This window comes from Branchiostoma lanceolatum, chromosome 17, assembly GCF_035083965.1.
Source record: "Branchiostoma lanceolatum isolate klBraLanc5 chromosome 17, klBraLanc5.hap2, whole genome shotgun sequence".
Lineage (NCBI taxonomy): Eukaryota > Metazoa > Chordata > Leptocardii > Amphioxiformes > Branchiostomatidae > Branchiostoma > Branchiostoma lanceolatum.
In genome coordinates, this window is record NC_089738.1 from 10980115 (window position 1) to 11006305 (window position 26191).

The following is a 26191-nucleotide window of genomic DNA, read 5'->3' on the forward strand; positions in this document are numbered from 1 at the left end:
TAACATGCAGTAACAGAACAGCTCAGTACTCACAGGGGGTCCGGGAATGCCTGGCTCTCCTTTGCCACCTGCACCGCCAACAGCTCCAGGTAGGGGCGCCGGTCCTGATATACTCTACAGTTCCAGAACAAACCATTGTTTACATGGGAACAACAACATACAGTAAACTTACAGGACTTCCGGGGCGGCCAGGTTCACCTTTAGGCCCTCTTTGCCCTTGGGGTGCCGGGAATCCAGGACAGCCCACTGGACAGCCATAAGGGCAACCAACAGATGGGCAGCCTCCTCCTACTCCTCCTGACTGTATGCAGGAGAATCAAACATCAAGTGCAACCTGTCATGCAACAATGCCTCCAGGACAATAGGGGTACAATTTTGGTACTCTGTGGTACAGGTAGTATGGGTACAGACATATACTCAAGTCTGAATAAATCAGTAAATCTCAGTAAAATCCAAAAATATGAGGTTGAAATATCTGTTAATGAGTTTGTTGAACTTGTTACATGTCTAGTGGACTTTGCAGGTAAATTAGGCTAGGAGTGTGCTATTGCAATGTATGGCCTACAATTGTGTGATGAGTTGTACAAATTGTCATTGATGCTGATAACAATTGGGAGTGTGGAGTGGAGTTCAGTTCAGTTAACTCCATCCAGCTAACAAAAACATTTACTGATCTGCCTCTAAGTACAGCGCACATAAATTGAATGAACCTTCAGAAGAACATTAACTCTTTGATTAAGACTTCTCATATCAGCTAAAATTTTGATTGTCTTCATGAAAAAATTCAAACTGCTCTAAAATGTCTTTAAGATTCGCTAAATTAACTCAAGAGACAAGACCGTAAAAGGAATTTCCAAGTACATTTGTTTTCAACCATGCATTTCTGCTTGTAAGTCTTGTTTCCTTTTACATGTAAGACCCATGAGGACTTTTGAAGTTGAAGTGTGACATATCCCGAACATAAGGTGAGATGATTCAGTTGTATACATGCATGCTACAGATCTAGTAAACAGTGCAAACAGAATACCTCGTCATATGATGCACCAGGTGAGTTGTGCATGTGACACGTCGGTTGTCAGAATCATTATCACAACTGTGTTAGCAAGGCCAACGTTGTTACAAACAGAAAGCTTGCCCACTTTCATGTGCATACAACAGTCTGAAAGCTACACAGTGAAGACGAAGACAACGACCATGGACAGTTCTACACATGTAAATGATGGCCATTGTTGGGTGATTCTGATGGGAAAAAATGCATTTTTCACAGATGGAATATGCCAAATGTCAGAGAAACATGATTACACTTGATCAGAATTAAAATACTGTACATCATTTACTGATAAATATCTCCTTACAACAACACTTGGAAAGTGTTTCTTTGTGAGATAAAGAACTTAATAATTTTTAATTAAGGATACAATTTTGGTGACAAACGTTCTTAGTAGAATTTGTTCTGAATTTTTAAAACCAATCAGAAAATATTTCTTGATAGAACTCTTTTTTGGCAGTTCTTTTAAGACCCCTGATCAAACTTTATAAGTAGTCATTTCAAGTTTTCTCTCAGAAACAAATTCCATCTTTAAGGGGGGCATGAGGGGAGGCATTGTGTAATTAATGATGACAGCTGGTTGCACTTGATGTTGGATGCTTGCCCGGGAGCCGTACACAAAAGCCACTACAAGCTGGGACAAAGCCATGCACTGCGGCCAAGTTCAGCACTTCACCATGTTCTGCACTTGAAAACTGGAAAAAGCCGGGGGTTAACAAAGGCAGCGGGAAATCTAGCAAACAAAAAGCTCAGTCATGTGCGTTCGGGTTCTTCAGTCCTAATTCTATACTAGGTACATATAATAATGGTGTCATCGAACACAGGTATTATACAAACTGCATGTACGTCAAAATTATTGGAAGATCATTCAAAAGTGTTTTAAACCTTTTTTCTTACCTTCCTTTAATAGATTCATCAAGTACACACAGATTAGGAAAAAGTTGATAGGTAGCAGTTAGATAACATCATACATGTAGCTTTGTCACGTATGTATCTTGAACATACCATGCCCTACAAGTGTTAAAATGTATGCAGTGATGATGTATGCACTTACAGCACCAGGGGGGCCGGGCAGGCCTGGCTCTCCCTTCTGGCCTTGGAAACCAATGGGTCCCTGTAAACCGAGAATATTATTACAATCAGATACACGTGAATGTACATACATTACATTACAAACAAAGGGACATACATGAAACAGCCTTATGTTATAAATGCACACGTACATTGTTCACCTACCTACAGTTTAGATTTGAGTACATGCACAGAAAAAGTATTCATCCCCATGGATGCTGTTGTATCTCAAGGTGATCATGAATAAAACTTTTTTTACTTTGCCTTATTTTTGATAATTACTGTGGTATTTTGTTGCTGTTGTTTTTTAAACTTACATAAAACCAAGCTATTAACTATTATCAAAAGTCTGAGAAAGAAAAAAAGTTCTAATTCAAATACTTACTGCTGCTCCTGCATCACCCTTTTGTCCTTTTTGGGCCTAAATAGTTCGGAAGAAAAATAAATTTTTCAGCATATCAAGACCCAATGAGAGCATTTCAAAGTCTGTTATGCCACTAAAAAAGAATACTTTCATACATAAAGATAGAAACAACTAGACTGGCCGTCATTTGCTTGAAGAGCAAATTCAGCATGTTTCGCCCATACTCCTCATGCAAGAAGTGGGCTGTCCCAAAATAACTCCTGGGCAAATCCAAGTTTCTGCATAATTTATGCAAATGAGGTCCTCATGAGCATAAGTTATGTCCAGGTGCTTTCCTACATGTACCTACATGTTCAAGATGAGATCCGCAGCTTTTACAGTAAGGGGAATACAACATCATGCATAATGTATGGTAATGAGGTCCTCATTAGCATATGTCATGGCCAGGCATGTGCACCTTTCCTAAAGCTACCTACATCTCAAATATGACATCTGCAGCTTTTATGGTAAGGGAAATGCAAGTTTCTGCATGGATTATGCAAATGAGGTCCTCATTAGCATAATTTTTGGCCAGGTGCATTAACCTTTCGTAATGGTACCTACATCTTAAAGATGACATCCGCAGCTTTCACGGTAAGGGAAATACGAGTTTATGCATGAATTATGCAAATGAGGTCCTCATTAGCATAATTCATGGCCAGGTGTGATCACCTTTGCTAACGGTACGTACATCTCAAATCTGACATCTGCAGCTTTTCCGGTAAGGGAATTACAAGTTTACGCATAAATCATGCAAATGTGGTCCTCATTAGCATAATTTATGGCCAGGTGTGTTCGCCTTGCCTAAAGGTACCTACATCTCAAAGATGACATCCGCAGCTTTTATGGTAAGGGACATACAACTTTATGCATCGATTATGCAAATTAGGTCCTCATTAGCATAATTTATGGCCAGGTGTGTTCGCCTTTCCTAAAGGTACCTACATCTCAAAGATGACATCAGCAGCTTTTACGGTAAGGGACATACAACTTTATGCATACATTATGCAAATTAGGTCCTCATTAGCATAATTAATTATCAGGTGTATTCACCTTTCCTATAGGTACCTACATCTGAAATATAACATCCGTACCATGTAACATAAGGTACATATAACTTTCTGTAATACCATTAGTAGAGGTACCCCCACACATCTGCTTGGTTTTAACTCCCAGACAGGGGAAGTGTAGGAGGGCTTATGTTACAAGATGACCTAGTTGTGAGAAAATAACCAAAAATTCCATCAAAAAATTGCAAAATAAATCATTTTGAAGTAGTGTATACCCAAAAAAAATAATGGGGTCCTTTGGGTAAATATCCAATGCACAACTAAACCAAATTTCAGGTCCTTAGGTTTCAACACCACGGCACTTGAGGCCATAATGTGCGACTTTTGTCGGAAAATGACCAAAAAACCTCGATAAAATCATTTTAAAAACTTATATCAAAAAAATTTAAAAAGGGTCTAGGGGTATACACGTACTCTACCTCCATACCAAATTTCAGCTAATTTGGTCGACGGACGACCGAGAAGAAGCGATTTGAAGATTTGACAGGAGAAGAAGGAGAAGAAGAAGAAACCTGACAAAAACAATATGTTTCGTTGGCGAAACATAAGCGAAACATAATCAAACCATGACCTGAATTCCCAGCATAGGCATTATACATGTACCATGGTCTTCGAAACATAACATCTGGGACATTTGGAAAAAGAATCAACAGAATCGAAAGAGTCACGAGTGTTAACTGAAGACGCAATCAAACTTACAAAGACTTGTCCAGGGAGTCCGACTTGTTCTCCTAGGATGCCAGGAGGTCCAGGTGGGCCGGGTAGACCACCCTCTCCCTTAGCCCCCTTTGGTCCTTGGAAGCCCAGACCCATATCACCTTTGTCTCCTTGGAAGCCTCTAGGACCAGGGAAGCCCTGGAAAATAACCGAAAATCAACTCAAGGATGGAACATGACTTGTCAACGACCACAAACAATGTCAAGAGTATAATCATTTTTTTAAAATTGTTTTTCCTTCTTCTTACCTTTGAGCCTTGACGTCCCGTATCTCCTTTTGGGCCAGGAAGTCCATTGAGTCCAGGTGGGCCCTGTAATAATAAAGAACATTAAATTCTAAGTATTTCCATAAACATCGTTGTTCAATATGTACCACAAGTATGAGAAATAGAGGAATCTGAATAGCATGGTGCACTGCCATACAGAAACATGTGTATCAAATAACATGTCATCAATGTATTGTCATGTTATATGCAGAAAGCATGGACATGAACAAAACATTAACATGTAGAACTTGTTAAAGTGTCGACAGATACTTACAGGTAGTCCATTTCTGCCGACGTCGCCTCTGTCTCCCTACAAGTACAGGAAGTTTGCTTGGTTAATCTTATAATTCCATCACGATAAGTTTACTAGTATTCCTTTGTGTAATCCATTTCTAATCTGTCCCCACTACTTACAAACAGTTTCTCTTTAAAAAATCTCTTATTTTTTTATTGAAAAATTATAATGCATTTGTGACTTTCAACTTCTTGTGTTACCAAACATGAAAGTTAACAGAGATGGAAGCAAGTAAAGTGACATACCTTGATCCCTTCCCCAGCACCGCCAGCATCACCTGGTTCACCTTTTGGTCCATCAAGTCCAGGCAAACCCTGAATACAAGGAAGGCAACTGTGTTAAGACCAAATTTCTCCACCCTCGAGGTGTCGTCAAAATCCAGCAGGTACCAGAGAGATGTAATCGGGTTAAACATGAAGATTTCTGTCTTACCGGATCACCAAATCTTCCTGCAGGGCCGGGTGTGCCACGGGGTCCGAAATCTCCCTGTAAGAAACAAGAGACACAAAAGTTACTATCAACCCAATTTGAAATGTTGAAGAATACCTGCAGTTTTTTTAATACTTTTTTTCTCCTAAGGCTTACTTCATGTATCATTGCTCTGCAGCCATGCACTTTTGGTTTGTATTCCTTTAAACAATGATTCACAAACATAAAGATAGTCTGTTAGGGTAACCCAAGAATTGTGTCAAGCAAATTCGAACTAGAAAAACTTGTGATACCAAATGTACATGTAATGTTACATACTTTTGTTCCATTGCAGCCATCCAGTCCAGCAGGACCCATGGGTCCTTCTAACCCTGGCAGACCCTGAAAGTAGTGAAAGAAAAATTATTTTATCACTTTAAGTACATAATTTAGAGCATTCAAGCATACAAGTACGTTTTTATCAGAGCTGCAATACAAACAACAATTAATCTACCAGTGAGGCTACATACAAGACTTCATTGGTCAGCCATGTAAAATTTTGACATTTTGATGCCGCATGAACATAACATTCAATTCCTTAGAAACTTCAGGAAAAGCAAACTTACTGGAATTCCTGGAACACCGGCAAAGCCTGGAATACCTTGTGCACCCTTTGTAAGGAAAATGAAATAAAGTTACATTTTTGGGCCAAATAATTGGAGCAAAAAAACACACAAAGTAACACATTTGCACTAGACATCCTCACTAGAGTAGTCAAAATTACACAACAAAGCGGAGGTCATAGCAAACTTACCCTAATGCCCTTTGGTCCCATAGCACCTGGATTTCCTCTTCCTCCCTAAAAAAAAATTCTGTCTTTAAGATTTACCTGGAAAAAAGTGCTCTCTACCTGACTTTTCAAATATCTTCCTACAACAACAACAATAATAACAATGATGACAATAATGTCAACATTTCTTAGTAACGTTATATATGTATAAAACTTATGTTATGGTTGCGACAAAGCTTTTCCACTGGGAGGTAGTTATCGCTAAGGCATTGTGTGGGTGTACAGTAAAAACATTATAGCTGGAAACACTTGCTTTCCGTTAGTGGTGACAAGGTGACAACTTCCACTAGCCAGAGTCTAGACTCTACAAAATAAATGGCAAAGGTATATCCAGGAGTCTCTCCATGTCACTGGCAATTTGTGGCCAAAACTGGTTTTACCAGGCTGTTTTTGATTAGCTTTTAGTCTTTTAGTAAAAGGCCAAATGCGCGTACATTGGCAATGAGGAAAAAAACAGGATATCAGTTGCGGATATAACGTGACTTGTAAGACTTTTTCTTCAAAATTATGTGCTTGGATCTGAACCTTTTTTGGCTCTTGCTTTGAAATATCGTTAAAATCAAACAGTTTTGGCAAATAATTCAAGTTAAGGTTGATGGAGAGTGTTGTAAGATAAACTTTCCAAAGTAATAAAGGATACATAATTATCTGCACTCTCACACTGAAAAATGAATGAGGAATGTAGTGGGCGTGGTAAGAAACTTAAATGTGTGTGAAAATCGAGGAGCCACAATGCAGTGGGGTCAAGGTTTGGAGGTCAAAGACCATGTAGCCAATTCACTAATCTAAAGCCTCCCACTCCCGAATGCGATTTCTACATGTAATAAGAGACATTGTACTTAAAGCCTGAAGCTGCAAGCCTTGGTTGAAAATCTTATACAGATGTTATTCATGATAACTGTCCTGATTAGAAGTTATTCCAAACATGTGTGATTGATTATACAGTAACCATTTGGGACCACTTACTAAGTTGGGTCTGATTGGAATAGACAATTAGAGGGTTTCTTTGTACATCATTTAGCTAATTCAGAAAGACAGAAACTCTCCGAAGTTCTGACATGACCTGGAAATCTGAACCTATGTTCATATTAATATCTGTGAAAAAGTGAATGAATTTTGGTGTTCAAGTCAAATGTTGTAGGCTAAATGCAAGCCTGTAAATGTTGTAGTTTTACCAAGTACATGCCAAAAATAGGATAAACTCTACAATTTAATAGAAAATAGCAAATTGAAACCCTTGTAAGAAATGAAACGAACAATATGATACCTTCAATCAGTCTGTCCAAGGAGGTTTAATAAAACCTCCTTGGTCTGTCTCAAGGCTTTCAATAAGTTGGAAGGGTTAGGCAAAACAGTGAAAAGCTTTACATGGCTTATAGCCAGGTAGTGAAAGAGAGTTAGGCAATCAGGGCAAATGCTGCTTATCAACTGACAGTTTGGCTAGTTAGGCAGAGGTGTCCTCATCTTTCAAATATCCCCACTTACATGGATTTCAAGGAAGAACTGACAACAGGAACATTTTCTCCCTTTCGTGAAACTAAATTACAGTATTCTGCATTATCAACATTGGGAAGAAGGGTGGGCTTGCATTTGAGTTTTTGAGTAGGTGTGCATTTCAGTGTAAATCTCCGAACTACAGTCTAGAAGTCTCGAGTAGTCATGGCTAGAAGGCGTGTTTTCTGTTGTCCAGATGCATTTTTCTTATCATACCAAGTTTGTTTGACCTGACGTAACATATTAGGTGTTGGCTTATTGCACCAGATTTCAGAGAAACATCTCTCCCTGACAGGACTGTCCAACATTTGACCCCAGCAAGAGGCAAAAGCAACTTGATACAACAAAAAGACAATATGCTTTCTTCATGTTTTATAACATACCGTAGTAGCTGGTTGCTCACATTGACTAACGGTATGCATATCGCAGTTTTACTATTTCCTTGAATAGTCTGAATTTGTTTGTGTTGTGGCTCCTAATTGTACTGATAGGTGTACCGTAAATACCATCTGCAACCAAAACCCAGGTTGCCACATCATCAGTTCCCAACAATCCTTTGGCCACAGGAAATAGGAAACATATGTCTGAGAGATATGCTGTGAATTCAAATGTAGATAAGAACTGCCCAGTCTGAGAAACTTGGGTTGCATACAACTAGGCTGAAATCGGAAACTTCGGGCTTAAAAGTTTGGCCTATAAATTCTCGGGCTGGCCTGGAAAAATCTGGTCAACTTCTTGTATCTTTACCTGTCAGTGGTTTACAGGCGACCACAGTCCTGACCCCCAAGATGAGGATGAGACAAGATGAATGTTTACAGGCATTGTATGCCTCAAATTTCAACATCATCCTTGCATGTGGCAAGGTGTGACCAACCCAAACTACAATTCACAACTGATGCTTTTTAGAATGATCATTTTGATGTTAAGTTACTTTGATAAAAAAGGTGGTTGTCTTTACCGATAGTCCCTTTGGTCCGGGTGGTCCTTCTAGTCCCTGGAAGCCTGGTAGTCCGGGAGGTCCTTGTAGACCTGGTAGTCCTCTCTCACCCTGTAGACAACATACAATTAGTGATGCTCAGAAGTGCTTTATAACGAGGTAGGAGATCAAACAAAGAAAAACAGAAGATGACTGAAAACACTATTCACAGACCAACACATGAAGTAATGTGTTGACTTACCTTGATGCCTTTTGTTCCGTTGCAAACACATTTTCCAGAACAGCCTTCACACGCCTGCAACACAAGATGAAAATTATGATTTTAATTTAAAATTATGGTTACAAGGTAGGTAAAATTACTAAAAGTACATAAAGCAGACAATCTAGGTGTATTGCAAGCTAGCTACATAATGCAATAAAGGGTCCTTATTGTGAAGGATGGAACATCATCATCATCATCATTATCATCATCATCATCATCATCAGTTGATGCAGCATGTTTGTGAAGCCCCGCGCATTCCAAAGGCGATGTGCACCGTGGAACATTTTTATGACCTTAGGTTACTGCAAGAAATTATTGGCCATGTGGAAGTGGTTTGGATATATATTTTGATTAGGATTGCATGGGGATACAATGAGATTAGAATTTGATTTCTTGCGCAAAAGTCAGATGAAAATTCTGACCCCAAGAAGGTTTGAGTCGCTTGGGAAGCTATTCACAATGTATGGTAGAATCAAAACGAAGGATAGGTCCCTGAAGTAACAGAATGATTCATATCCATCTTAATCTGATCCAGCACTTTTGGTGATTCCAAATCCATTGCCATCAACATCACCCTGTTTGTAGGTCAGGGATCTGGGACCTGTCACCTCACTGTAGGACAGACAGTGCTGTGGCACTGACAGTTACACTGGCCACTTTGGAAAGGCCAGGTACTGACTCACTGGTACTGACTGTTGTCTGGCCAAGTTTGTTTGAGTTTTCTATTTCAGGTTTGGGCAAGAAGCCTTGGGACACTGCATATTTATGCTTGAAGATGTAGTCTACCTAAGAGTGTCTGGCTTTGAAGAACCCCCTACGCCCAAGCTGCTTGTGAAATGTGCATGAAGAGTGTTTCTGATTATCTCCTGACCAACAGACAGCAGGAACTGGGAGCGGGGCCAACAGGGGGGCCACTAGGTTGATCAAGTGAAAGACACAATATTTGTGGCCAAAAGTAAACTGGAAACCTTGGCAGTGAACCATGGTGACCACCTGCAAAGATCAGTGGTCCAATGAACTCAGTTCTACTTCCTCTGTCTAGCAAATCAAGTTGCACCTAAAGGAGATGTAGCCAAATGACATCACCATGGATTAACAACAAAAACTGACCGAAAAAACTTTCCTAATTTGACTAGCTTTTTATCTATTCATTTGAATAAAACTAAAAAGGAAGGAAGAAGGGGGACATTAACCTTTAACCCTTCTGGCAAGTTCTGCTGTAAGATAGATGGTAGCAAGGAGAGACTGAGAGTCTAAGTAAGAACAGATTCAAAGGTCATGCTTCTTGGTCATTTTTGCACAATTTACAACTGCTTACTTGAACAGGTAACATTTTGCTTTTATACTGTTTGTACTTTCAGATTCAATTTGGATTTATCTTTGTATCAATTTTAGTATGTAAAAACTTTAGTGGAAATCTCTGCAGATGTCTGACACTATGACAAGAGCCTGAAGAGGCATGGCGACAGCTTTCTTTTCATCTCTAGTTGTGGTGACTGACTAGTCATCAACAGAGGAAAGAAATCTGTCTTTGGTATCTTTCCAGTTTTCACAACATCACACATCTTTTCTTTCACTGCACCTTGACTTTGTGTACCATACCAGTGTAACAGCACGCCTAAGGACAGCAGATGGACTGAAGAAAATTGATGGGACAAGTGGGCAACATGAAAGACAAGGGTGCTGAAGGCATACCAACTCCAGTCATCGCTGGGGAAACATGACACAAAAATAGCAACTCTAGAATCTTAATAGATCCATGGGATGTCAAAAGGGCCTCAAACTAGAGATAAAGATCCAAGCTATCAACCTCTTCAGGAAGCGAGGCTGATAAGGTTCAATGCTGTAAGGCTGGAGACAAATCCAGCTGCAGTTTCAGGCCAACATTTCCACAAAATTTGCAGTGACCAGAGAGCACTCAATGTCTGCATTGATTTATAATTGTTACTAGGAGATGACAGTGTCAGCATGGTGGTACTATGCTAAACATACAACACACATAACAGTGATGGAACAAGGACATAAGTAATGATATCTTGTCGAGATGCCTAAACTTTTAACTGTCCTTAAAAGTTGGTCACTAGAAGCTTTAGGTAGAAGTTGATCCTAAGGTTTAGGGGATACTGTGTTTGTTGAGGATTGCCACTACAGTCTTCTTGACTAATGAGATCCACAACAGATACCTCTGGTGCATCTATGAGCTCTCTGTAATCTTTCTCCTGATAACTTATCAATGTACCTGGACCAATTTGGAGAATGCCGGCACCACTATCCTGGGCAACATTCTTTATCTAAAGATGAGCAGAGACAGAAACAAAAGTGACGACATAATAATCCTGCAGTGACACTATTTCTTTCGGTGAGTAAAAAATCTGTCCTTTGATTCTGTATAACAGTGAAGTACGAATGTTGATGGAAAATTGTAATGCTGAAACCAGCATACTCTTCAGTATTTCTTGTTGTCCTTTAAAAAAAGGTAGGCTGATTGGATAGTTTATGAGTTTGCACAGGCTGTAATTTATTGTATGCTCCCTGGCACAAATTAAGGCTGTGGAAACATCAAAGAATTTTTTGGGGAAACCCAGACAGTACAAAGACTTATCAATCCCATACTTCCTGAGCTTCCTCAGCCAACATTTCCTGGAGGGAGATAACCAGGAGACATAAGGTTTCAACATGACAAACGCGCACACACACATGGCCCAGTCTTAACTCCTGGTAATGTTGCAGGCTGACCATGAAGACATTTACTCAACAGTGACATCAATTCTGACATTTGTCAAGTTCCTTGTAAACAAGTCAGGTTTCCAACATGGGGATGTCTAAACTATCCAGGGATCCCAGGCGAAAGACAAGCCTGTGTGGTGATGATGTGAGCCAATGAAAAAACATTCCCGGAATCTATCCTGAGAAGGCTAAAGGGCAGCACAGCTGGAGTAAGGGATTTGCAGCCTCAAATTGGGATTTCTTAGAATCATAGTTACCTAATCAACTCCAAACCTCAGCGTCCACCACAAGAGGGCATCAACCTACAGATCAGTCTCAGGACACCATGTTTTATATATGATGTTCGAAGATTGCAGATTGGGATTTCTTAGAATCACTGTTACCTAATTAACTCCAAACCTCAGTGTCCACCACAAGAGGGCATGAACCTACAGATCATTCTCAGGACACCTTGTTTTCTATCTGATGTTCAAACATTGCAAAAAGTTTATATTTGATACATCTTAGGGGCCGCCCTGTACATAGATCTAGGGTATAGTAAAAAAGGCATACTCTGGATGATGTATTCCCCCCTAGAACACCCCTTGACCCACTCCAAGGAAAGGTTGCTGGCCTGTCTCTGGAAATGATTTAGAAACTGGCTTAACTCCAGAAACATGTTCTACTTAACCTAAGACTAAATCTGGATCTTTCCAAAAACCCAGCATTTTCCAGAAAACCCTTCGAAAAACCTCCATGTCAAAGGGGTTACGCTCTTTGTTTTGTACACACTTTACCAGCTGGCAAAACACTATAATGCATGCCCGTAGCCAGGGGGGGTTCGGGGGGTTCGGACGAACCCCCCCACAGGCTTGAAGGTCCACTTTCACAGGCTTGAAGGTCCACTTTTCAATGTTCAAGATTTTTTTTTCAAGGCGGACTTATTTGTAATTTGCATCAACAGCAAGGCCACAGAGGTTAGAATCCTAGTAAAAACTGCTCACTTTGACGTTGTCTCTGATTTTTCTTCTCAAATTCTCTCAAAAATGCCCTTTCAGAAGGTTCAATTCTTAGAATTTGAAACGCTCCAGGGTCCACTTTTTAACGTCCAATGTTTTTTTTTTCAAGGCGGACTTATTTATATCACCAGCGGGGCTGGAATCCTAGAAAAACTGCTAACTTTGTCTCTGATTTTTTTTTTCTTTGAAATCCTCTCAAAAACATGGGAAATGCCATATCAGAAGGTTCAATTTTTAAAATTTTCCGGGGGGGCATACCCCCGAACCCCCCTAGAAAGCTCGCGCCTGCGGCGCTCGTCTCGCGCCTACAGCGCTCGATGGTCCCTCAAACATTAAAAAGAACCCCCCCATTCAAAATCCTGGCTACGGGCATGTAATGTGCCTGCTTTCCTTATATCAGTTGGTCCAACTGTGGTTTGGATGACCACACCCACCTGCCCTGTGGTCAGGGGCCCTTACCAAGCTGATCACGAGTATGGTGTGGTCTTCCCTGACCCCACTAGCCACCAGGGAGAAATACTTGTTGGCGATCAATCTTTGCTATCTTGCTAGTAATAGTGACAGTATTTGCCTACCAAAGCCTGCAAAAACTTAGGGTATGTCAAAGGACAGTTAAAAAAAGAAGGGAGTGTCATTCTTTTAGAGGGTTCACTTCACCTTGGACTTGACTGGTGTCTGGGCCAAAGACAGCGGTGTCATTCTTCTGGAAAGTTCACATCAACTTGAACCTGACTTATGTCAAGACCACTTACATTAAGGCCCTCCCTGGGCAATTGAATATAGTACTGCACCATGTTGTCTCAATTTCTGCGCCATTATGTCAGTGTCCATATCTAGTATATTTTCCTAAAAGCAATCAAAAGTGCTTGAATATCTTTATCATGTTTCATCCTTTCTAGAGATGAAACCCCATTTCTGAGGAGCCCTGTAAACCAAGGCTGTATAATAGGAAGGGTCAATGTCCTCTTCTTTACTGAAATGATGGGACCAAATTGGAAGCAGGCTGAGGGTTTTACTTGGCATTTGACCTTCCTGCAAGGTTATCAACCTTTTCCCAGTTAGCATGGTCATGTGACCATATTGATATCAGAAGTTTATATCAGAAGTTTATTGCAAGTTCATGCCCGTGGGCTAATTGCAAATACATGATAAAAATATAGGAAAAACATACATGTGTCAGTAAACTGTGTCTGACTTTGCTGTAACAATAGGTTACTGGTACTATATACAATTGTTGGCTATATCTAAATTAGCTGGGTTTGACTTCTTTGATGTACATGTCTCTGCTCATAAACATGTGTCCCTCACCTTGGTGATAGCACCATGTTTAGTGCCAGGTACATGAAGTCCCCCTGTATTATATGTCTTTCCAGTTTCTCAACAAGTTTAATTCTTAAAGATTTAACCAAACACAGACGTGTGTTAATGAGCTGGTTATAAGTATCACTAGTTTTCCTCACTGCTAATTAGATTGTGAGTTTTAATTGGTTCTGACACTGGAAAACTTAATCAAAAGAGTTTACTTTGAACCCTTTCATCCCTTGTGGGACTATCGTATGTCATGTTTCCTGGCCTTACAACAATAGTAATTATAAAATGGTTCCGACAAGATGGTAGAGGTCAAGGGTAAGTACTAACTACTCAGCTGACTTGGCACCTTCTACAGTTATCATTATCCCCATATTTTGACTGACCAGGGTAGGTTGAACTTCCTGAATAACATATTGAATTTCTCCTTGGTTCTGTTTGATAAGATCCTTTTTTTTAAAGGAAAGATCAATTCCATGATAAGTTCCATGGATTTTTGATGAAGTTGATACATGATACAGATACTGTTTAACACCGAAAGTGTCATGTCCAACTACATGATTTGCTCTTTTTAGCTTCAAATTTAGATGAAGTTTTGACAGACTGCTCAATGAGTTCATATGAACACAACCTTGCCAGAGTGACATGCCTAGATTTAAGATGAAGAGGTTGGTTAACTTTTTCATCATCAAAACTTCAGAAACAATCACAACTTCCAGTCCATCCTTGTGCACTGTGGGAAAGTTTCCACAGGAAGTACTCCAAGAGGTCAAGAGGAAATTTCGACTCCATTTCACATCTATTATCTCGGTGGGACCTTCCTATTCCTGGCTGTCACAAGGCTGGCAGCTTCAATGGGAAGGTCTAACCTGTCTGGCCGTCCTAGGGGTGACCATTCCTGGCACAGGAAACCTTGGTTTCCCTTGCATGTGAACTGCACTGGCTGTTTTGGATGCTTAGCACGCTACCAACAGACATGATGGAAATTAAAACAACGTTACCAGCACCTGAAAAGGATAGAGACAAATGAGCCAAACTGGATTTCGAATAGTTGATGACAGTGAATCAAGAACAGCTACAGTTGAGGACATTTAAATGTCTCCATCTTACTTATTGAGATTCACATGCTAAGATGATAGAATGTCTACCAGTCACTGCTGTAATATGTTCAATATGTGCAGTGTATCTTCCTGTGTTTCTGTCTTAACCTAAGACTCTAACACAGATGAAAGGACTTATCGGTCAGGATTTCAGCTAAGACGTCTGGTCACCAAGGTCACTTCCATTCTTTAAGATGGTGGTTGTGTCGTTTTCAATATCCGTGCCCTGCAAATTACATTCTTGCTGTTTTGGTTTCCAAGGGCATTTCTTAAGATGTGGAGCAGTTATTAGGTTTCTACATCAAACAGTGGAGTTGTTTGACAAATTAGCAAGTTTTTATCTCCAGAAACCCTGGTCTATTTCTGGGGGCAAATCACCTTAGGACTACAAACTACATGTAGTTAAGTAGCAAATAGCAGAAAACATGAATGCCCAATTTTTTGGTCACCATAACTCAACTGTGCACTAAACTCCTGTTAACAAGTTAAGTATAAAGGTTCTGGAACTTTTCATGTCACTTGTTTATATACCATGTCACTTGTTTGTAAGCAATGTTACTTGTTTGTAAAGAAGGGGATTGAAATGATGATTTGTGTTGTTTGTTATTTGAAAAACTGAATCATGTTTTTTTTTGCTTTCAGTCTGGGTCAAAGATGCTACCTTGAGGAACACCTAACTATCCCGAAAAAAGACCCCATGCCATGCCTCTTGGTTGCTTATACTACAAATGTAGCAAGTCGATGTAAACATGTGACAGACAGATATATGAACATCTTGCACTGCCAAGCAACTCATTCTTGCCTCATGTAAGAAGACATTTTGAATACTGTGAAGTAAATATAATTACATATTCAAAGCCATGCTGCCAAATGTCACAGCAGTGCCCGAGAGACATGCCACACTGCTGATCTGTCTATAAAATTGTAACATGGTTATCTGCCTACATAAAACTGCCTATGAATGTTAGCTTTCTTGGTGTGTGGCAACTCTACATTTTAACATTACACTGGAAGTGGAATAACACTGATGGGACCTAAGGCAATCTATATATTTCTGTACTTCTCCAATACCAGAGAAGCCTCCCATTCTTTGGGTGAGGGGGCAGGGCAAGAGAAGGAAGCAGTCTGTCATGTTGGGAGACCATGGGTCAACTATCAGTCTGCTGTGGCTGGGACTTTTCAAGGCCTTGTCACGAAATCTGAGCCATGTTTGCCAATCAGCTGCTTATCTTTGACTTGGAAGCAACCCAGATCACTCAAGAGCTTCACAGTCCTTAGGAAATACCCTTCAAATTGACGTCAACATTGTGTCTGATTTTGAAATTGCTTGAATGACAAGATGAAAGTCAATTTCGTGTACAACTTTTGAGATTTCATTCACAAATTCTGATCTGCAAGAATTCAACAGGAAACATTCAACTAGACCTTGGGATAACTGATCGGTGCAAAGATTTATTGCATAAACATCATATTTTTTGACCTTGGTAATTTACAACAATGCATCACTCAAATCACTATCATGACAGGAATGAAACTAACTATGAGGTCTGAAATGACTAGCAGACATTTTGCCAAGCAACGTTTAGCATTCTTAAGTGCCAGAAAACTCTTACCAAAGAATGAAAGATGAGAGCAATTTCCAAGCTATCTTTTAACTTGATGAGGGTAACATAACCTTTGATAAACTTTGAGTTCAGAACAATTTTTTACCTGCCTAAGTGCCTTGCTGGTGGTGACCAAAGAATGAAAGATGAGAGCAATTCCCAAGTTATCTTTCAACTTGATGAGGGGTACAAACCCTTTGATAAACTATGAGTTTAGAACAATTTTTTATCAGCTTAACTGGTGGTGACTGGTGAGAAAACAGCAAGTTTATCTTGGGTCAAGAGAGGCATACTGTTCACACATGTGTATAATAATGAGCTAGGTCCATAGGTTGGGGCCTGGTGAGGCTGGTAGCTGGCCTCCAGGAAAACTGAACTCTATGAACAGCTGTTTTACTTGCTCACAGCTAATCTTTGCTGCAGGCATACCAACCTCAATCCTTTACATACAGTTCTAGACACTTCTTATACTGTATGTCATTAAACCTTTCTTCTTGAGATATAGGGAGCATTACTAATAAACAGATCAGATGTGAATGCACTATCCCTGGTTGAGCCCATCCTTATTTGGCGACAGAATGCAAGCTGGATCTCTTCTCTGTGAGATCCTGCCAGGCAGAATGATAACCACAGTCTGGAATCTGTGTTGGAAGACCCAACCAAGCTGTCCTCACAAAATAGAATCCACCAGAAACTCGCACTTACTCAGCTTTATCTCTTCCAAATGACATAGAAGATTCAAGAGTCTACATGAAATTTTCTAGAAGTTTTAAGAACAACTCAAGCTGTTTCCTATTGGAATTCTCTGGAAGTGGAAGGTAGCAGGCGACAAAGCCAAGCTGCCTGTAGTCAATGGAATTCTCCAGAAGTCGCGGGAGGAAAACAAGCTGTCTCCGACCCATAAATGAAATGCTCCATAACCGTGGACAAGTTGTCTGGAAATGTTGATAACAAAAGGTCAAGCTGTCTTGTATGCCGACCATCTGGACACCTAAACCTTCTGCCAACACACACTTGACTGAGCTCATGGGTCAAAAACATATGGCTGCATGAATGAAGCACACTTGTATCAGAAGAGAACATTCTACATTGTACAATACGATGCATCCCTCCAAGCGCATCGGCTTTTTAGCGAATGCCCACAAACGCCCACTCTGGCGAAGTCCGCGCTGCACGAATCTAATTTTTTTTGCTTGGAATATGTTCAGGTTGTGCTCCCATTAATTAATCCTGAGTTTCAAGTCAATCCATGTATCCGAAGTTAAATAAAGTGAACTTGAAGATTCTTACCTGGCTTTTTAGCGAATGCCCAGCAAAAAAGGCTTTTTAGCGAATGCCCACTATATCAGCCAAAATATCGGCCATCGTGACACGGGCGCTAAATCTAGCACCATAATCATGTTCAACAAGTTGTCCCCTGAATGTGTACTCAGTTTCCGTGCTGTACACGCCTGTAAAGTCACTTTATTTTACAAAATACACAGCGTGGGAACCCACTGCCCCGGACGTAAGAATCCAATATGGCGGCTCATTTGCATATTTGGGACAGGTTACTAGCGGCCTCTACCCCGAATACGTGCCGCGGGCCGCGCCGTGTATTTCGTAAAATAAAGTGACTTTACAGGCGTGTACAGCACGGAAACTGAGTACACATTCAGGGGACAACTTGTTGAACATGTTTATGGTGTTAGATTTAGCGCCCGTGTCACGATGGCCGATATTTTGGCTGATATAGTGGGCATTCGCTAAAAAGCCTTTTTTTGCTGGGCATTCGCTAAAAAGCCAGGTAAGAATCTTCAAGTTCACTTTATTTAACTTCGGATACATGGATTGACTTGAAACTCAGGATTAATTAATGGGAGCACAACCTGAACATATTCCAAGCAAAAAAAATTAGATTCGTGCAGCGCGGACTTCGCCAGAGTGGGCGTTTGTGGGCATTCGCTAAAAAGCCTGTCCCCCCTCCAAGCAACAGCCTAGTGTGTCACACTTAACCTTTTTTTGGGTAAGAGTGTCATACCAAATGTTTTTCCTGGTCCAAAGTTTGTATACCTAAGGGCACATCCACTTTAAAGGTGTACTGTGAGACACTGACTGAGGCGAATTGTTTATTTTTGTTGGTAATTCTCTGAGAGCAGCTGATACTGCATATGTCACAATGACTTGACTAGAAGTTGAGAAAAGTAGAGTCTATAATATAGTGTAATACCTTACATCACACTTCTTTTTCTTTTATGATCATGAAACTTGAAAAGAAAAGAATTCTGGCATGGTGATAAAATTTTTAGCCCATAGCGGCTTACCCTTGAACTGCAGATGGTGCATACTAGAGGACAAACCTTGGTAGAGGTCATGTATAATTGGTTCCAGGTGAGCAGCCAGAGAAAAAATACAATCCTCCTAGTCAGCCAAACTTTCTCAAGTTACAAACATGCAATATGCAAAGATAAGATTAAAAAAAAAAGGCTAGCAGAAATTTATGAGATCAGAAAATGATGGAAAACCACAGGTAACTCTACATAGTTTAATCTGATGATTTGTTCTTCAAGGGCTTGTTTCTTTTTTTTACAGGCGGACTATACTCAAGCCTGCTAATGACCAACCTCTGCAGGCTGTATGCTACATTAATTAGTAAGTATGGAAAGTCTCTTGATGACACATTCCAAGGAGAAAGGATCGACTACACCAAGGTTACATAACCTCCTTGCTACAAGATATTTCTAGAAAAAAACAAGTGATGGTCTGTGCAAAAAAAAATGCTTAAATTTTTAGAATATAACGTTTTAATACTAGTGCAAATGTTGGTCATGCCATGTCACATTCGAAAATCATCACAAAACAAAAGAAGATTTATGGTATAAAATCAACATAAACATTCCAGCCACATTAGCTGGTCTTCATCACAGTGTCAAGCTGTTTGTGAAGATACTTATGCAAATCTTAACACATTAGCGCCAAAACAAGGATGTGTGAACAATCTGGTTGTGTCATTTGAAAGCAATTGTTCTTCAATAACACTTGGTTAATGCATATAATGCTTATGAATAAAACAAAGAGTGTTTACCTAAACATGTGGCTTAAAACCTAGGTCACAAGAATGAAGAGTTAACTAACAATCCACAACTGTTAATCCAACAAATAAGATTTTGGTCTTCTTTGTTGTGACAATGAACTTCTTGGCATGGAGAGCAACTTCACATGAACTTGGCAAACACTCCCTGCCCTGTTCAGAGGGCATAATGATGTAGTGACAGGGTGCTAATGTATGCCAGCCCTGCACCAAATTCCAATGAAAGAGATGGATAATCTCCCCAGGAAGAAGAGGGAAAATTCCACCTCTCTGTCACCCCACTGAGCTGTCAATCACCAGGTAGTCTCCCCTTTGGGGAAAGCTCACTTACCCATCTGTGCCCTACAAGTAAGACAAGCCTCAAAGGCTTCAAAGGCAGAAACTGGGATTTGAAGTTATATCATTTGGAATAATACTGTGTGGGAATACAGATGGTAGAAACTTACCAGATTCAAGTTCTAGCAAACATGAACCCAGCAAAAACAACAGTCTCGAAGAGATCCCATAAACCTATTGTATTTAAATAAGCAGATAACACAACACAATGGTTATTCAAGATTAGTTTGCATAATTTACCAGCTTTTGAGACTTAGATCTATAATTCATGACAAGCCTTCCTTGATTCCACACAAAACTTTAATTTGATCACAAGAATTTAGGCCTTTCGATTGGTGGGGGGCGGGGCGTCAAAAGCAGAGAATGTCTACTCATTGCAATGTTCATTTGTCTTTTTTGCATGGCTTGCAGATTTCGTTTTGCATAAATGCCAGAAGATAATCAAATACGGCTGACGCTGCAATACAAATCAGCTTCTAGAACCTATCAGATACTCTATATCCAAACCAGATCCTCAGAATGCATGACAGAGTAGATTTGGCAGCAAGAAATCCAAGCACCTTATTAACTGGAGAAAATTACTACCTTCCAACAGCACAGACAATATGTCTGTTGTCATGGCAATTTCCTTCTCCCTTTTTTTTGCATGACCCAAAGAATTCTAGTAGCAAGTGCCTGCGGATAATTGATTAGATGGAGCTGCTTTTTCTATTCTTTTGGACAGTGGGGTGCCAACAGAAAGAAGACAGGGGCCATCCATGCAGAAGGATTCAGTCCCACAAGCTAACAAAAGGATGAAAGAGAAAAACAAACATCGCCTTCAGTGTCAGCAGGCTGCCAATCCCTGCATGGTTTGGAACAGTTTTTGTCACCCTGGTAATCTGGGAGGTGATCCATGACACCCTACATTCTCCTACAAGATTTTGGCCCATCAATTGGATCCTTTTCTGATTGTTACTGAACTTGCAGTCAATTTCTGACTCATTGTACTCTACCTCGCAAAACCCGTCTGTCTACATGAGAACTAAATTTTCTTCTCTTCAGTCTCAATACAGCTTTAAATTACAGCACTAGACCCTACACAAGGTACAAAATATTTTCATCTTCAATGATTATACAAAGCAACCACACCTAGCCTGGATGCTAGACCCCTAATCTCTAAAATATCTGTTGTGTGGGGACAGATATTGTAGAGATTTGGGGTTTGGCATCCAGGCTTCAGTCTACTCAGTCAGACTACTGCTACACTAACTTTGCCTGAAACTTCCAGAAACTGACCTTAGGTTGGCATAGAAGCTGGCCATGCCCACACAAAATTCTTTGGGATACACTGTACATTGTCAGTAAATCAGGCTAAAGATGGCAGATTTCTAAGGGAAACTACCAACAGATGTTCTTCTGTCCAGAAATTAAAAGTTCTAGACATAAACCAATGGAGACGTTTCCCCTTGACTTTACTTTACAATCCTTGCCCTGAGTGCTGTAGTTTAAGAAGATTACCAGTGGTGTTATCTGGAAATGTTGTATGAAAGATCAGTCAAGCTGAAGTCTGCATGCCTTGGACTTGTGCCAGTTGTAAACAGGGGGAGTGGAGGGGCAGGACTGTATGGTCAACCATTACTGTACATGTGGTGGAACATTACATAACATAAACCTTCTGTTGTCAAACATTCTTCTTGCTATAGGTCCATCTAAACACCTAAATTTGCCTTGGTTTGGACAAAAGTGATTGACAGCATTAACTTCGTTATTATATCACAGTCAACGGCAATGTTTACTCTACCATTCAAATAAGCATGGTGGCACCACCATGCAAAGAAATCTCCTTGTACTAATATGCATAAAATACCACAAACCTGTGATAATTACGTAAAAATTGTTACAAACTTATTCAAAAGATAGAAAATCTAGTTCGATATATCATGCCAATACAGACATGTAAGAGGGATCATTTGACATCCCTCCCAGCTTTCATAGATAACATGCAGCCAAAAAAAGCAAGAGAGTTTGGCTGCATCCTAGCTATCACAGTGAGACTTGGTTAGACTTAGAGGTCTTACACTAAGACAAGGCATTCCTTTATCTCAAGAGAGCCCAGGAAAAATGGCAGGCTTGAACTTGAAAAGCCACAGTTGCCCTAGGCATTCAACTAACCAGCTAATGATGGCGCATGCAGACATTAGTCTTTTTCAATGTTGACTTTACAAAATTTCATTAGATCTAACAAATCACAACATTTGTAACAAATCACAGTTGTGGATGCATACAGAGGAATGGTTTGAGAAATGTGGGACAACCAGACAGAGAGGAAGAAGGATTATGCCTTGGCAACTACTGGGTGTGGCAGCAACTGATTAGTCCCAAAGGGCTGGTGCTGGATCCAACCAATCAGATTGCAAGTTGTGCATGCAGAGACAAAAAAGTTTTTTGGGGTATTGCATTCTTGATTGTATTAGGTAACAAGGGTTTGGAACATAAGAAAATTTTCTTGGTAGTGTTGAAAACCATACTTGTGCTTAGGCAGTCATATTGAGACTGCAAAAACAATGACGAACAATGAAATATTGAAGTTTGGTGACACATTGACATTGGATTCCGAAAAAATGAAGCACAAAATTTATCAAATTCATTCTGATGCCCTTCCCTCTCTCTATCAGGCTGCCTCATTACCATGGAATATTCTATCCACTGTATGCAAATCATTCAACATTATGCATTCTCGCAGATACTGATCTTTCCATCTCTTGTCTTTACATAATGTAAAAGGAGACAGCCCTTTGATCTTCTTGCATAAATTAAGTGAAAGATGCAGTTGAGGAGGATAATTCTCTATGTTTCATGAGGTTATAACACACAGTTGTGTTTCGGCTCTATGTGATAGCCTGACACTTCGAAAAGGAATGGGGAAAAGTCGACAAAATCAAAAACTTTTGCCTTCTCTCCATGACCACTGACCAAAAAAAACAATGATTTGAAATCATAGTTCAACCAGCTGCAACCACATGCTGGTGTGTTATCCTGAAGGCATTTTCCCCTGCACTGCAACACAACTACACAAGCATCTGCAGATACATTTTACACATTTTGAAACACAGCTGTTTTTCTGGTTCCCTTCCCCCTAGAAGAGGTAACCTTTGCTTGAACAGAATACAGTAAAAGGAAGATGATCTCCTGTGCTACAAACAGGGACTCCCCTCCATGTTCTGTACCTGGTCAAAGGTCATGACTTATCACTCAGTTTTACAGCTCAAGTAGAACCTTCTTGGATAGATCAAATGTCTTAGGTGGCAGAAATCACCACCACCACCGTGGTAATGGTGTTGAAAGAGTGTTTAAATCACAATGCAAGTCAAGTGTCGCCAAAATGCCCCTCTGGTGTGAACGCGGGTCCCCACAATTACTTGTTCTCAAATAATTTTGCGATCCCACTTTGGTCGCGTGCCTGAAAAGAGACAGCGCTAGACCTTGGGGAACCTTCAACAAGTTGTGTGGAAGTCGATTTTACCACCAGAGGCCAGAGCTTGACTTTAACAGATGTAATGGTATCTTGTAGAAAGCTTCCGACCTCTGTAGTTTTACCATGCACGAAATGTTTGCACAATCACTGGTCCAACGCAATGTCAAAATGTACTTGTAAATACTAAAATAGAACAATTTTATTTAGTCTTTGTGCACACATGTGTGTATGTGTTAGAGTAACTTTTATCAACTTCTGTCAACTTTTGTTAGAAATATAAAATTCAAAAATAGCAGTATTGTTTAATCAAGATCAAATTTTATCAAATTCTTGGTGATTTAAATTTCAATTGACTTTAAATCATGTGATGACATGTCTGGAAACATTCCAACAAGGAGGTTCTATGATTCAAGATGGCGGACACTGTAAAGAGCCAAAGGGTGAAGGTTCATTTCACAACTTCAAGTTTGTGTGTTCACTGTGACTACAAAATGCCTAAAAACACAAATATGAAGGGTAAAAAATCATTCACATAAAACAATATTCCAAGTTCACAAAATTGCATAGATCTTTCAGTTGTTTTCTGCATACTATTTTCTTCATATGGTTACAGATGTTGATATACAAAAAAATTTAAAAATGATTCCAACATTTTCAACATATATGCAATATAATTCTTAGAAATATTCTTAGCCATTTTTGTTGATGTTTTGGAGATGTTAGGACTGTGTGAAGCCTATATGTGCAGCCCCAACATTCAACAGCCTGCCCATGGGAGGTGTTCTCTCCTCCTACTTGTCAACATCGTGGATGATGCTGCCAAGTGCACAAAACTTGTCTTCAATTTCATCTACCCCTGTGGCCCACACGTGCTGGGCCCCCACAACAAAAATATACACACAAATGAACATTTTAGCCATCTAGGACGCGCTTTCGCTTCGCTTATGCGGCGGCAGGACGATTTGAGATGCGCAGAGGAAACGTGGAAATAAGGAGAGGAAGCGAGCCTGTCTTGTGTCCTGTCTCCCACCATGTGTTTCTGATTGTGTCGAAATGCCGCGACAAAACTCGACCCTCGGCTACGACGCCATGCACTTCTTAAAACGGGGCAACCAAGAAACTTTCAACACAATACAACAATTTATGTAGCAGCAACGGTTTGCGTTAAGGTAACATGAGGTTTTGTTTTCTTGTCAAATTTAAGATGTTTTGCAGAGGCTCAAGACGCACTAGTCTACACATGGCCGCGCCGGAGTCTTCAAAGTTGCGCCTTGCAAGTCTAGCCGGCCGGGTTTTCTTCAACAAGCCAGGGCGATAAGCAATGCGGGGGGTTCACAAACATGCTTGCATTTTGAGAAAACCTTCATGCGTACAAATGCACAAAATACTAGAATGATCCACTAATCACATGCTGTATTTACGGGAAACAAAAACAGAATGGGAAGAAAAACAAACTTACCGCAGCCGCTGATAGCTGGATGCAGCAGGCCAGTATCAGAACCGCCGCTAACGACGTCAAGACGTGTCTTTCTAACACGTCTCGAAACTTCATTTTGAAAACTAAAACACGTTAGCTAGACTTAAATGCTAGGCGACTAAAATCAAAATAAAATGCAGAGGGCCACGCGGCCCGGTTACTGCACAGAGTCAATATAAAAAGAGTCTAAGGCCGCTGTCCCGTTGGAGTAGTAGTGTGGTCAGACTTCCACCATCTTTCTGTCAAGTGTGGTGAAGAAGTCTTGCACGAGCGTCGGTGTCGTTGTGCGGCACGACACTGTTGGTGTACAGCGGAGAGATGGGTGGGCGAGGGACCTCTTGTCCAGTCTACCGAGATGTCAGCGATGTCCGAGCACCCCTGTTCTAATCCTAGTCAAGGGGCCGGCACTACTAGAGATTAGGTCTTCCCCGCGCACCAACTCTCCATTGGGCAGGAAATGCCTTGGCAGGGGCCGGGGATGCCCTGTCGCCTTATTAGCATACGGGCCAACAGGGCGGCGCAAACCACAAAGTCAGCCACTAGCAAACTCACATCATTATGTGAAACTTGATCCCAGATTGAGCCCTGACAGACACCCGGATCACGTTAGGAGAAACTAAAACGGCAGATCCTTCCGAGAAACCGCATTGCCAGGCGCTCAATTGGAGGTCTGGCCTAAATTGGACACAGATGACAACTTAACTTTACATTATTTTAGTCAACCCTTTCTTCTAGCCTTTAGACTATTGCTTTCGAAAGTTGTGAAAACTTTTTATAACGGTCCCCTCATTTCAATGTTGGGAAAACTTTCTCACCCGTGACAAGGAAGAAATTATCGACCGAGAACGACAGTTTGGGGTTCTGTGGGACATTTTGGGGACACATACTGTGGAAGTGTTTCCAATTAACAGAAAGCCACAAGGGCGAGATATGGCGTGGTGCGAATACTTGGGCTCCTCTGAAGACGCGCCTAGATTATCTCGTGCGATAGCGGGGAAAGCACAAAAACGTGCCGCCAAAATCGCCTCTAAGATTCAGCATTTATCCCCACACAACTGTTCTTCTCAGCTTCGGTGCCTTAGTAACTAGTCGAACTAGATGGAAAGTCTATTTCTGAAAATAATAGAAATGGACGACGTTTGTGTCTGAAACGTTGCGACTGGCCTCCTTCTGGGTTTAATTAATATCAGAATAGTTGGAGCCGGTCTGTGGATGAAAGCCTTCCCCTACCATCAATTAATAACAATTTAATTGAACACATGCGTCACAGGTGGCGATCTTCAAGGAGATTGCG

The 26191-nt window shown here is 40.5% G+C and overlaps 1 protein-coding gene across 3 annotated transcripts in view; it reads right to left on the minus strand.

The window, feature by feature from the left end:
- LOC136422550 (collagen alpha-5(IV) chain-like) overlaps positions 1-25397 on the minus strand; it is a 42693-nt gene extending 17296 nt beyond the window's left edge. Inside the window, exons 1-14 of one of the 3 annotated variants that reach the window (XM_066410330.1) lie at positions 24880-25397; positions 8800-8853; positions 8580-8669; positions 6092-6136; positions 5904-5948; positions 5617-5679; positions 5302-5355; positions 5115-5183; positions 4849-4884; positions 4557-4619; positions 4292-4447; positions 2505-2540; positions 2103-2162; positions 173-301 (exon numbers count right to left, since the gene is read on the minus strand). In XM_066410330.1, coding sequence (XP_066266427.1) covers positions 173-301; positions 2103-2162; positions 2505-2540; positions 4292-4447; positions 4557-4619; positions 4849-4884; positions 5115-5183; positions 5302-5355; positions 5617-5679; positions 5904-5948; positions 6092-6136; positions 8580-8669; positions 8800-8853; positions 24880-24972 — 993 coding nt within the window. In that variant the 5' untranslated portion in view covers positions 24973-25397. Of the gene's footprint in view, positions 1-33; positions 115-172; positions 302-2102; positions 2163-2504; positions 2541-4291; positions 4448-4556; positions 4620-4848; positions 4885-5114; positions 5184-5301; positions 5356-5616; positions 5680-5903; positions 5949-6091; positions 6137-8579; positions 8670-8799; positions 8854-24879 lie in introns of all 3 variants that reach the window. The other 2 variants (XM_066410329.1, XM_066410331.1) reach the window with 2 other exon arrangements.
- Positions 25398-26191: the final 794 nt, after the last annotated feature.